General features: G+C 39.0%; 1 protein-coding gene across 2 annotated transcripts in view; it reads left to right on the plus strand.

Moving 5' to 3' along the window:
- LOC128141827 (delphilin-like) overlaps positions 1 to 6733 on the plus strand; it is a 45468-nt gene extending 38735 nt beyond the window's left edge. Inside the window, exons 17-18 of one of the 2 annotated variants that reach the window (XM_052787070.1) lie at positions 3426 to 3554; positions 5959 to 6733. In XM_052787070.1, coding sequence (XP_052643030.1) covers positions 3426 to 3530 — 105 coding nt within the window. In that variant the 3' untranslated portion in view covers positions 3531 to 3554; positions 5959 to 6733. Of the gene's footprint in view, positions 1 to 3425 lie in introns of both variants that reach the window. The other variant, XM_052787060.1, reaches the window with a different exon arrangement.
- Positions 6734 to 13424: the final 6691 nt, after the last annotated feature.

Below are 13424 nucleotides of genomic sequence, written 5' to 3' on the forward strand. Positions count from 1 at the left end.
TTCTTGAAGTCTTACAGTTCACTTTTTAGAGTGTCTGTGGCCCAAATATCAAAAAGAAAAGTAGATTTTGGCAACTTCATAAATTCAATAAGTTTAACTGTTGAATGTTTTCAACATGTTACAGAAAACATGTTATGGAAAACTGCATGTTTTCTGGTTCCTACAAGCAATTGTGTCTTTGGCTGGTAGGCAGCTGCAAATCTTGTGTTACTTGGGCTGAGGGTTTTTTCTAGTGACAAGCTTATAGTTCAGGGCATTGATTTAGCTACTGTTATTCCAGTGAGAGGGAGACTGAGATAGAGATGTTAGTAGTAGCACAGATCTAAAAATGAGCAGAGCAGAAAGGAAGCTCCACGGGCAGAAGATTTCTGATATAGAAACTGTCTGTTCTTGTTTGTTCCTATTATATTCACCCACACTTGCACTGGAGAAGGACCTAATTTTCTCAATCATTTTTTCCTCTGAACAGAAGCAACCCATCTAGGTCCAATACACTAGAAAATGTTTTTTGGGTCAGAGGGTCACACCAGAAGGAATGGTAAAAGCTCCACGCTGCAATTTTTAACAACATAACATGTAGATTCCTCATTTAGTACAATATTCTTGGAGCGTGTTAGGAATTCAGGAGGTCTCTGCTATGGTAACAGTATTCCCTGGCAGAATAGTCACACTAGGATGTTTTAAGGAAAGGGACAGAGTTGCTGAAATGCAGTGCTAATTTCTGAAACTGGAATAACTTCCTGGTCATGGGATTAGGACATGGCTTTAAGTGGTGGTGGTGGCTTTGTGGGTGGTTGTGGTTTTGGTTTCTTTGGGTTTTTTGTTTTTGTTTTTTTAATGAGGGGGAGGGATTATGATAGGCAATTGTTACACAGAAGATACAGCCGGGAAGACCTTTGGGGGCCCATCTGAACAGACATCGAAGATTAGTGAGCTGTTTGAGCATGGACATTTAATTAGTTATGTTTTACTAAAAGTAATATTGTAACAATGTGCAAGGGTTTCTTTGTGTTACTTGCAGCCTTCCACAAATGGGAAAAATGCCTCAGTGTAGGGAGGCAAGCCAAATTTGTATGTAGATGAAGAACTCTGTCCCAAGCCTTCAAAAAAAGTTGAAGGACTGGGATAAAGCAAGAAAAAAAAAAGGTGGAAAAAATAGCGTAAATGAGAGAATTAACAATTGAGTTACATGAGTGGAAATGGTTGAAGAGTATTCACCAAATTTAAAAGTCAGGAGATTTGTGCTGTAAAACCTTTGGGGGGACACTTCTTGCATGGGGTATGGAAGAATCCGACCCATTTTACCTAAAAGTCATCTTCAGAAGGAGTTAGTATTGTGTGGCTGGTCCTGCCTGCAGAGCTGTGCCATGCCCAGTGAGGGCTGAACGTGCCCTCCTGCACGTGCACACTCTGTCACACTCCTTCTGCACAGATGTTCTTTCTCTCCAGCTGTGTACATTCAGCCAGGAGGCATTACACATGTGATGCTGTGCTACAGGTACATGTGTGAGGCTCTTTGCTTTCCTTTCTTGTATTGGAAACTCTCATCTGAGACGCTTATTTGCATCTGAAGAGGATTTCATTTTCCATGTAGCTGGAAGTTTCCTCAAGTTTTAACCCAGCTGGTTTTTGCCGTCCCTTCCCCGTTATTCTCTAAAGTTAGGCATTTGATATATTTCTCTCCCTTAGAATGGATTTTTTTCTTCTGAATAATGTTATTGCTAGACAGATCTTTTTTGCATATTTATAAAGCAGCAAAAATGTAAAGCAAATATAAAATAGGATGGGTGATCAAAGACCAGGCTATCATCTCAACAGCACTAGAAAGGAATAGTCTAGCTTACCAGGGGGAATATCTGATCTGGAAATGTGTTGTAGGTAGCCATGGAAATCATGTTGCACATAAAGCAAAAATCCACAGGCCTACCTTTATGATTTTATATTCTGCTTATAAAATCAATAATGACCTTGGCATGTGACACTTCTATGGAATGAACAATAAATTGGGGATAACTGCCTGTGGTATAGCTGTGGGCTATCAACTTCTCACAGATGGTCATTAGCTCCAGGAAATACCTCTCTCATTATTGTTTAACTGATGGTACACCATGGGTGAGTGGCGAGTCATGCCAAAGATCAAGGGCTTGGAGCACCCAGGAGGTGCAATTAGGAACACAACAGGCAAAACTATTAATCAGGTGTCACTGGTTAATGTTAAAGTTTTTGTGACTGGATTATGTGAGTGGTTTCTTTTACTGTGTTTCTAATTTCCAGGCAGAGGGTTTGCTCCTAGGAACGTTAGATGATGGCAGGTGAACATGTTTAGATAATGACAGATACCTATCCAAACCTTTCTGTGCATTTCAGTCGCAATCTGAACTACTGAAATACAACTTTATTGCTGTTCAGCCTGGGGAGAACTGTAACCACCAATTACAGAGTAGCTCTCAATTACAGCCAAGATAAGAACTTGCAGCAACACAAGATGCCTTTTAAAACTTTTTGATGAAGCCTTTGGAGCACGTTCTCTAGATTAGTTCTGCTCAATTAGAAAGCCATTGCAGGCAGAGTTATGTTCTTTAACTCATTGATCCCATTAAGAGGGAATCTTTGAAAATGATGACAAACCTCTTGAATTAAACCTTAGCAACAGATTTAATATGAAAAATCCTTTCCTATCCTAGAACTGGAGAACGTATGTGGAAGTGATTTTAGTTAATGCAGGAATCACTCTCCTAGTACTGAACTTTGTAGTATGACTGCCTTTCACCTTTTCTTTTATAGCAGAGCAGACACGATGCCAATATTGTTTACGTCTTTTTCAAAAACATTCCATCTGTTCACCTTTTTCAGGTGAAGGAAATAAGAGAACAGGGAAAGGTGGCTCTTTGATAAATTAGTTTTTCTCCCCAAAATGTCTGCTTCCTTATGATTATTTTTGTTTGTTTGCAAAGCAAAATGACAGGAAAGGAAAACTTTTTGGCTTGAACATGCTGCTACCATGCCCACCATGGAATATAAACCATATCCCTAATTTATGCGTTTTCTTTTATGAATGGGTTCATCTAACAAACTGCAGAGCCAGGAAGCTTCACGATTTACTGATTTTTCTCCTCTTCAGCTGGAGATCTATAGTCCAGCCAGAGAGACTGGTTTATACAGAAAGCCAGGTTACTGAAGTAATTCAATGACAACTCCTGGGGCCACTTTTACTTGGGATGTTTTGGATCTCAGCTTGCTGGAGATTTTAACCAGCTCTGTTTTCTTCTTCTTCTTTTTCTTGTTCTTGTTGTTGTTCTTCTTCATTATTAATAACGAAGATGTTTAACTTTTCTCTTGCTCTTTTAATTTCTTTAAGATCCTGGACATGGTTTAGATTACTTGGATATACTAATGTTAAATATTCTTCTCTTTCAAATTTACAGGTGAAATTTGGGGAGCCGCAAGACCTAGACTCTCAGGAACTATTTGGGTGGATATCTTCATTCATTAGTGAGTTTAGGAAGGCCTGTGCTGAAGTCATGCCATAAGGACAACACAAATCTTATAAAGAGGTGAGGGAAGGAGAAGTCCAGGAAACAATGTTGAAGTTAATTGGTTTGAAAGTTTCGCTACTAGTAAGTAGCACATAGACAGTATATAGTCTGTAAAGCAGACTTGATTTTGAGAGAGATTCAATTTATAATGTGTGATTTGTAAGTGGTATTTGACCTGTAGGATCACAGATCACCTACAAGTCTCTCCCTCATTTTTTCTGATGTACGTGCTTTTGTACCTTGAGATGCCTGCGTATTTAGAAAGGAGACACTCTTGACACTTTATAATTTCTCTTTTTAATCTTTTCCTTTGATACCCAGCCTTCTGACTGAGTTTTAACTATTACTTTCAATGAATAAGTTCCTGTATGGTGATCTAATTTTTAATTATTTTTGCTGTACTTTTCAAAATAATACTTTACAAGATTTATAATGAAATGTGGCGCTGTTACCCACAGAGGAGACTATTTAGCAAAAATTCTTGTTTGTCTTTCTGCTATTAAAGTGTTGCAGCCTTAGTATGCAATGGAGAAAGTGTCTGGTTGGGTGATTGTTGGGGTTTTTTTCCCCCCAAAGTACTAGAATAAAATAGTGCTTTTTATGGCTAATGTCATGTATTCAGGTAAAATAGAAGTCAATCAATATGTGAGATTTGTGTTGGCAGGAAGAGAAAAATATCAGAGAAGCAAAATAAAAATGTGTCATGAGGCATCTAAGTAATGGATACTGGAGGTAATTTTCCATCGTTTTCAAAAGAGAAAATACTTCTGTTGCATTTGTTGGCTTTTACATATTTTTAATTAGAATAATTATCTGGAGCTCAAATATACGAGAAGAAAAGGGGGCCTATAAATGCAAAGGCAAAATGGATGTGTTTAACACTGAAAGCAGAAAATAGTTCTAAAAGGTCATTGATAAAATTTGGCATTTTCTCTATGAGTTTTGCAAACAGTGTTGTTTGAGGAAAAGTGTATTCATTACCTGACTGACTTTAGGTCTGACTGCCCAGGTCTCGCAGTGTTTGGGCTTTGATAGCAATGCTGAACACTCTCACTGACTTCAGTGCTAAAAGGAGTTAAGGCTAACCCCTCTGAAAGGCTTAGATGCACTTACATCAAAAAATTACATTATCACGACCCTCTCTCAGCTGGCATATAAAATTTCTCTATATCCAGCGTTTCATTTGCTGTTCTAGATGCAACCACTGCTGAACATGTAGGTATTTAGAGAAAGGTCCAGTAAAGAGCCTGGGCACCCACCAGCTAGGTGCTGCAATATGTAGACTTTTAGTGCTGGTCATGTCAGACAGTAAAGAACAATCACCAGGAATACAGAGACACTTGGACACTGTCTGGAAAGGGGAGACAAAAGAAGCCCAAGATTTTTTTCTTGTCTTGGCCTCAGTATTTTAAAGGGCATTGCAGGCTGCAGTTCCTGGGAGCTTACAGCTTCTGATGTGCCATGACTGGCAGCACACCCCTATGTGAAAGGGCAGAAAAGTGTTCCTGCAGCTAATGCGCCCATCACCAAAGGCAAGTGCTTCATTTCACATCAACCTTGACAAATCTGCTTAGGGAAGGGGATGCACCCTTGCCCTCCATGGCTGCTCCTGTTTGGAAGCCGAATCTGCTCCCCAGGGCAGGTGCACACAACTTCTGTTTCAAAGAAGTGAGCAGGAATCATAAGTGCTCTTTCAAAATGGTAGTTCCCACCTCTATTTTGAGGAGTCCCCAAGGAAGTGGAATGCTGCCCTGAAGGATTCAAATCCTTATAATCCTCCTCTTAAAGGAATGCTCTGGCCCAAAGGTGTGCTGAGCAGCATCTCATTCCTGACCAGTGAGCGATAACTCCAAGGAAACGCCTTCAACAGGAGGCATCAGGTGTTAAGCAAGTGCACCGATGAGCAAAGAAACAACTGCTCTTCCAGCTTTGTGAGAAGCAAACCTGGCACCAGCCGTGAATGCCAATGGGCCTCACTGCTTAACTTCTCTGCCTTAAATCCACCCCTCATCTTAGAGGATGCCTAGAAAGATCTTTGAGGAAGAGCCTCACAGACTATGTATTTAGGATGCTTAATATCCTGTTCCAGGCACCTACCTATCATATATAGAAACTGTCTCGCGTGAGGTAGAGGATGCCTGAACTAGAGCTCTGCATTGCAGCAGCAGCAAAGTACCCAGTGGGTCCCCTCAGGTTTGTACCGCCAGCGTCGCTGCCATCTCTTGCATATCTGCACTAACAAAGTGCATCATTTTGGCTTCTCAACAGTCTTGTCAGGACTGTGCTTCCAGTTAGAACATGCAGTCATGTTTCTCAGAGGCAAAAGGAATAAAATAGAAAACAAATAGCAAAAGTAGTACCCCTGATACTTATTTTACAGAAGATTATTTACAGAAGCAAATAAAGGCATTTAATTTTACAGAAAACATATTGGCTGTATTTGCCTCAAGTCAGCATCAGAGCAGTGACATCTGGTTGACCCTGAAGTCAGTGGCATCTATCTATGAACCAGGAGCTACAGCTTACACCACTCATTTCTGATTGAAAGAGGAAAATTAAAATCTTTTTTAATTTCTTGCATCTCTATACCACAATGCCCTATACAGTGCATGTATGTGCATCATAAACAACACTTGCAGATTTTGATGTGTATTGTTACTGCTCCAAAATCTGAACCATCTTCATTTATATGTGAATCATGTAAGATAATCCTGAATACAAGTGCCATTTCCATGGTATCAAGATCCCTGCATCCCTGAACAGCATTCGTGATGGTCATGATAAGTTTCATGTTTTTCTACCATTACCTTAGCTTAGGAGTCATGGGAAGTCTCTTTTAACTAAATAGATTTTTCCCTTTTTTTTCATGACTCACTTTTTTTTCCTAGTCTTTTTTCTCTATTATTATATCTAACAGCTTGTACTTGTTTTATAGCTCAGCTGGCATGGCCTCTTCCAATTAAAAATATATTCTACACAGTAGTCGATATCTGTGTCTTTGTGTGAATATCCTGGAGCATTTAATTTAAAAAATTAATGTCCAAATGAAGGTTCGAGCCCCTTCAGAGAGCATGAAGTTTTCCTATGGAGTTGGAGCTTACTGAGGTGACATCTTTCAATTTTCTCAAACAAGCTATTTCTTCAGTGCTTGTGAGTTTCAGTGACCTCCTGATTTATATGTAAAAATAAATAAATAGACTTTGTTCCCTACCTCATTCTTTCTTCCAAAGTGTTATTTTGCGTAAGACTGGGTTTTTTCAAGTCTCTTAGAGTCAACTGTATTACTAAGTTTTAATGGTATAAAGAATAATAGTTGCTATGCCTCAACATTTATTTGGAATTATATAGACAAGCTCTAAGTTTCCATGTGGATAATGTCCTTGGAATCTTTCCTTAGCAGCAGACAGTTTTATCCTGCAAACCTGTAGTCATAAAAGTCAAAGCGTCGGGTGAGCCTTCTGTTTGTGGAAACTAATATAACTGGGAGCACTCCGACAAGTAGCAACCTGCAAGAACTGTAGTATTTTTACATCTGGGTTGTTTGTTTCCCTACAAAACCCACAGAGCTGACATTTGGCATATTATGAAATATGAAAGCTTAATGATGACATTATGTAAGTAGTTCTGCTCAGTAAAATTCGTCTCAATATTCAGTTGTGTGAAGTAAGGCTGTGGGTCAAATGCTGTACTGATTTTTCTTTCATGACAGCTCAGCTGCCTAAGAACTGCTTGCTCCAGAAGGAAATAGAGATCTCTTTTGATAGTTTGTTTCCTTAAAACGCACACTACTGCTTGTATGTGCAGTACTTCAGCAAGAATAGGAAAGATAATTTCTGGATCTCATATAAGTTGTCTTCAGCAAAAACATGACTGAGAGAAGCCCCACACTCCTGGATTTGAGCTCCCAATAGAAATCCCTGACTTTATCTGCCTGCCCAGCGTCTCAGTGTATTCAAATCTGCCCTGAGAATGCTGTAAGGAATGGAGCACATGTAGGCATGGGTCACTGGACTGACTTGAACTCCCAGTGGGGCCAGTGTTACGTGTGCACCAGCACTCACAAGGGCTTTCCAAGAATTCACAGTTTGAAATACAAATATCTTAACCCAGAGGCAGAAATTTCCCAGAGTTTCCTCAAACGAAAAATAGATGTAAAAAGCTGAGGTCATCCAACACTAGACTCAGAGGAAAAAATTTAACTTCCCAAACTGGACAATTATATCCTACGACAGTGGTTGAACTTTGCTTTCCAGTTTTCCTATTTCTTTCCTATTTGAATTGGCAGAAGACCAGGTGACAGGCAGGGTGCGCCTGCTAATTTGTATAAATGAACAGTAAAGCAAAAAATAAAAATTATGGTCCCTTAGAAAGTGTTCTGTGCATAAAAGCTTTGAAGTCACTTATGTATGCTGGTCTTCTAGTTTGAATTAATGCCTTTTAAATACAAACACCAATTGTAGGAGAAAAAAATTGTCTCAGACAAAGTGAATAAAAACATGGGGTCTCTAAAAGGGAACCTGTTGGGCAGTCACTGTACAGCAACTAAAGCCTGAAGGCATTCTTAGAAAATACTCACTCCTCTGCTTAAGAAGTTGCTGCTAATGACGACTCAGAAGAACCACAAACAAATTTCAAGCTGCTCGCCTTAAAGAAGAATATATTAAAAACTTCAAACTGAGGGGCTGCTTTGACGAAGTGCTGAGGTGCTCTGACTCAAACAGGGACTCAAAAAGCTTTTGGTGAGATCCTTCCCTGCATTGCTTGCAGAAGTTTTGCTGTGGATATTCATAGCACCAAGATTTTATTCCCTGATTTGAAAGACATTTGCAGACTGCCAAAATGTTCAACTATTAAGTTTTCTCACCAAACTAAATGAAATATTCATTTTTTCACTGTTGCTGCTCACTACCCAGGTAGAATGTACCTGAAGTTGAACCGTCTACTTTATTCCCAGAGTCACAAAGAAAGGGAGAGTCTTTTAATGAAAACTCTAACTCAGACTCATGCAGGTATGAATCCTTTGTGCAAATAAGGTTTTATTTAGCTTTCACTTGAGTATTTCACGTCACAGCATATTACTGCAGCTGACATGATATGTCCAAGAAGCAGACTGCGCTTTCTTGGATATACATTGAAATGATTGCAGGGGTTGCTAAATGTGCTTAAGCCTTACGCTTGCTGCGTGTTTACCCAGGGATGCATTTTGCCCATATTTGTAGAATATTTTAGTCAAGGACAGTCAGCAGTAATTAAACAACAGAAAACTAGAAAGTAGGTAAATATAGCTTTAAGCTTATTTTACAAATAAGGCATTTGAAACAAAAGGTTTCAGATGCAGATTTTAAGTGTCTGGATGCAATTTAAAAATGCTACAATGTGTTTTGAAACATAAATAACTGACACTCTTTTGCTTGCACAAGGATAAATAATGGGCGATGTATCTATGGTGAAGTCATTTGCTCATGAGCATTAAACTAAAAAAATAAAATAACCCCAAAGGTTGTTGTCCATAAAGATCAAGTACTGATGAGCATATTTATACCAAAACTCTTCTTGCAGCTCCTAGAAATTTTCCTGAACAAGCTCTATAGTACTTGGCCTGAAATGATGTAATTATAAATAGAAATTTGCTGAACTCAATTTCAAAACAGACGCTTTTCTCAGCCAGTAAATAATTCCCAGATAATATCCCAAGTTGCTGTCATTAATGCTTAAATTGAAGTTTGTTATTTGGAATCCTGCCATTTAAAACAATCTGATGTCTCACTTTGTTGTCAGGAATTAAGCTGATTAGGAAAATTAAAACCAAAATCCTTTTGATTACGGATTTACTGAACTTGTCCTGTGAAAGGACAACCCGGCTGTGATGACTCTGCTCTCCAAGCTAAAGTACAGCTCTGGCTGCATTTGATGAAACAGCCCTGCGGAGCCAGCCTGCAGTGTGCTGAGCTGACGGGTGCTCCTCTGGCTCTCGCAACTTCTCATTTAGAGGCACTGGTTGTACCATATCCGTGCGGGTGTGCTGTGCAAAATAGACATTTCAGGGAATGAAATTTAGAAAACAGTTGTGATTCATTTCAATCGCTCCCACCTCTTCCTCTGGCAGCTGTGCAAAAAACTGTCAAGTGTTATTGAGCTGCGCATAGAATATGACTGTCTCGGGATTGGGACAGTCAGCTGGAAGGAGGAAACCTAAGTGCCAGTCACTATTTCAAGAAATGTTTGTATATTTTTATGTTGAAGCTCCGTTGGTGAAGATAAAGAATCACCACTGGTACAGAAGCCAGGGCTCCCATTTACCTCTCTTCAAGACAAGGCTGTGGGCTATAGACTGAGGACCTAGAACCCCTAGAGCCTGACTTCTATGAACGTGGTGACTACACTTGGCTTTTGGATCCAGTTCTGGGGTCCAAATGCACAAAAGTTATGCAGAGCCTGTGTTTTAGGTGTGTAAATCCTTTCTATCAATTTGTCTGTCCCTTTCTGCAAGGAGGAAGGCTGTTCTGACACCCTCCTCAAAGGGCTGGAATACATGCAAAAAATAGCTTCTGTGTTAAAGCTTTTTTATCTGAATCTTTTGAGACTCAGATAACTGCTTATTAGCATTCATCTTGATGAACTCATCCTGTAGAAAAACTTTGAGCAGCCATAGAGAAAGCTCAGTGCAATGCAGTCAGTGAAATTTTGTTACTTGCTGAAAGAGAGCCAATGTTTCAAGCTGAAAATCCCATAGATTTGGATTGGCATAACGCTGGGAAGCAGGACACTGCACGTTAAGAAATGACTTTTGGGATGGAAGTCTCAGAGAAGGCTACCCTTGTCAAGTACTTTGACCTCAGAGTGATTACTGAATACTATCAGCTCTTCAGAAGTACTTACTGTTTGGATGTTCGTTTAATTTTCTTTCTGTTTTGCCTAGTATTTCTTTTACATATTTTGATAGCTTCATTGGAGAGAAAAAAAAAAAAGGAGTGTCAGAATCACAGAATGGTGGAGGCTGGAAGGCACCTCTGGAGGCCATTTAGTCCAGAGCAGGGTGCCCAAGACCACGTCCAGTGTGGTTTTGAATATCTCTGATGATGGAGAAGATGGAGATTTCACAATTTGTTGGTGAGTTTAACATTTCTGGAAGTTTTCAGCTGAGGACCAAAAGAAAGACAGAATGTGAGCTCAGGAGCCTCATTTCCTTATGAAAGTGGGTTAAAAAAATGAAAACAGATTATCACTTGGGAAAGACACCTACCAGCCAAGGGAGAGAAATTGGTGGGTTCAGTGGACTTGATTCCTTAGCTGTGAAATATATGTATTGTTTTTGTCCCTGCATCTTTTTAAAGCATTCACTACCATGAAGATAGATAATAGATATTTATTGTTCTTGACAGCTTTGCTTGGGCAGAATCAGAAAGATCTTATTAAAAATTACTCAGTGACACGTCCAGGAAATTATTCAAACTTAATGGAAAAATGCTTTTAAAAGACTTGATCTTTTTCCATCCCAGAGGTGGCTGCAGTTCATCTATAAGGAATTCTAGATTACATATGGTTAATTACACAATGTTGGGGTCCTCTGGGATGAATTTGCTTTCCTTAGAAAGTTTAGAGGGGAACTGAAGGAGGACTTCTAACCCAGCTCTTGCAGTGCTGTGTGCTTCCCATGCACTGGCTGATCATCTTCAATGGTATTGTCTTGTTTGGCCCTCGATGGTAAATGTGTGGTTTCCAGGATACTTTTTTGTGGGCATGGTTTGTAAAGTATCGTATACACTTACAAATAATAGGGAAAAGTGCTACTCATGAGCAATTGTGAGAATTTACTTTTTGGATTAATGGACAGGTCTTGCAGGACACATAGGGGATGTGTTTTACCCTTCATGCTGCTGGCACAATTTTCGGATTAAGAAAAGATGGAAGGATGGAAGATGGAAAAATTAATTTAATGCTTCTGTATTGCAGTAGTGATGTATGCACAGCACAAAGGAGCACTGGAAATGTGGTGTCAAGCTTTACAGAGGTTTGAGAGTGCTAGAAAATAAGGATGTATCTAACATGATCTTAATATTTCATTAAAACTTCAGGGTTTGGGGATTTTTTGTCCTTATCCATAAATGATACTTCAACAGGCGTATTTGGAGGAGTCTACTATCAACACTGTTTATGTATGGCCGTCTCTTGCAAAAACCAAAACAAACAAAAAGAACAAAGCAAAACATTGTAATCCCCACTGTTTTTCTTGCCACAAAATTTCTGTGACAACAGCAGTTTTAAACATTTATAGGGACACACAAACAGAAAGCTCAAATGTGAAATCATTTAAACTATGTTTTAAATACCTGACCAAGGAGAAAAATGCTTTTCTGTTAGCATTCCATTTAGAGAGATGCAGGAGAAGCATTAGTTAGGCTTGCTGCAGGCAAGTAAACCCTGCAAGAAAGTCTTGCATTGTTTTGCTTTGATTAGAACTCATCACAGTATTTAACCGGATTAATCAATTCCCACCTGCTACAAATGTTAGGCTACTCATACTTTATGTTTCTCTCTAAATATGTTGCTAGCTTATAGCTGAAAATTATTACACCAACTAGAGATGTTGGAGAGAAATTAAAAAAACAAAGCCAAGCATCCTTTCTTCTAAAATTGTCTATTAAGCTTTACTTCCAGACCACTTTAGGTAATGGTACAAATACAAGAGAAAGTGAAATTTGGTCCCGAATCCTTAAGCAGGCAACCAAGAGACACAGGTACAGTAAAAGACTTACTATTCAAGCTGCCTGAATAGTTGGGTAAGTTACACAGTATTATTTCCTTTCTCTGATTGAAGGACTCATTTGCTCATTTTCTAACCCACTACCAGTTGTGAACTGCAAATATTAGAACTGAATAGGCACTTGATGTTAAATATTTTGCAGATTTAACTTATATAAATTACATGCACTCCCTAAGTTAGCCCCACAATTTGTAGAAGAAAATATATATTGAGATTATAATATTTGCTGTCCAAATGATCTATTAACCAAAATATTAAGTCGAGAAAATTACACATTGGTTCGAAAAGATGTATGCTTTTGGGAAAACAGTCTGAGCAGCAAATGGATGCAATGAAAGTTGGTAACTTAAAAAGTGAAACCTACGATACATAAAAAATCAGTTTTGTTCTTCTGTTGGCACATCTCAATAGATGACACTAAAAATCCTAATGTGAAGCCATTCCCTGTGGCTTCCTTCCTGAATATCACCACAAGTCTTCCAGTCAATGCACTCCTTTTAAATATCAAACAAGGAATACAGCAAACGGACAGTCTCTTAATTCACTATCTCAGACACTTATTTAATGCAAATTATTCCCTCAGCAATGTTATTTTTAGTTTTTCATTGGCCCTTGCTATGAAAACCACTCAGTGAGAAATTTATCTGGGACAAATTCTCCTGAGGGGAGATAATCTGTGTACCTCAACTGATGTCAAAATTACACCACTTCAGGATCTAATTTTTCTGTGGTTTCCTTGAGACCAAATTAGCAAACTATATCCACAAAATTTATTCACCTCTTTAAGCTAAATTGACTGCCAGCAGATTGCCGAAGCCTTTGCAAGCTCCATCCTGAGTTCACTGTAACCGCCTTGCTCAGTGAAACAGGCTCTGAAGCTCAGAGCAAGTAACAAACCCTGTTCCTCCCCCTTCCCTCCTGCTAAAAGGGAAAGATTTTCCTGCGAGGCTATTTTTCTGGTTTTCTGACCGTATCATCTGATTTTATTCCATTTGGGCAAAAATCACACTTCTTGCCTCATTAAAATGCAATTGAAGAATCTAAGACCATTGCATAGGTCAGCGCAGCGCTTTGCAAAACTATTTATTTCATAAAATTGCACAAATGTATCAGGTAAATTAGTT

The sequence above is a fragment of the Harpia harpyja genome, chromosome 1 (genome assembly GCF_026419915.1).
Source record: "Harpia harpyja isolate bHarHar1 chromosome 1, bHarHar1 primary haplotype, whole genome shotgun sequence".
In the NCBI taxonomy this organism is placed as follows: domain Eukaryota; kingdom Metazoa; phylum Chordata; class Aves; order Accipitriformes; family Accipitridae; genus Harpia; species Harpia harpyja.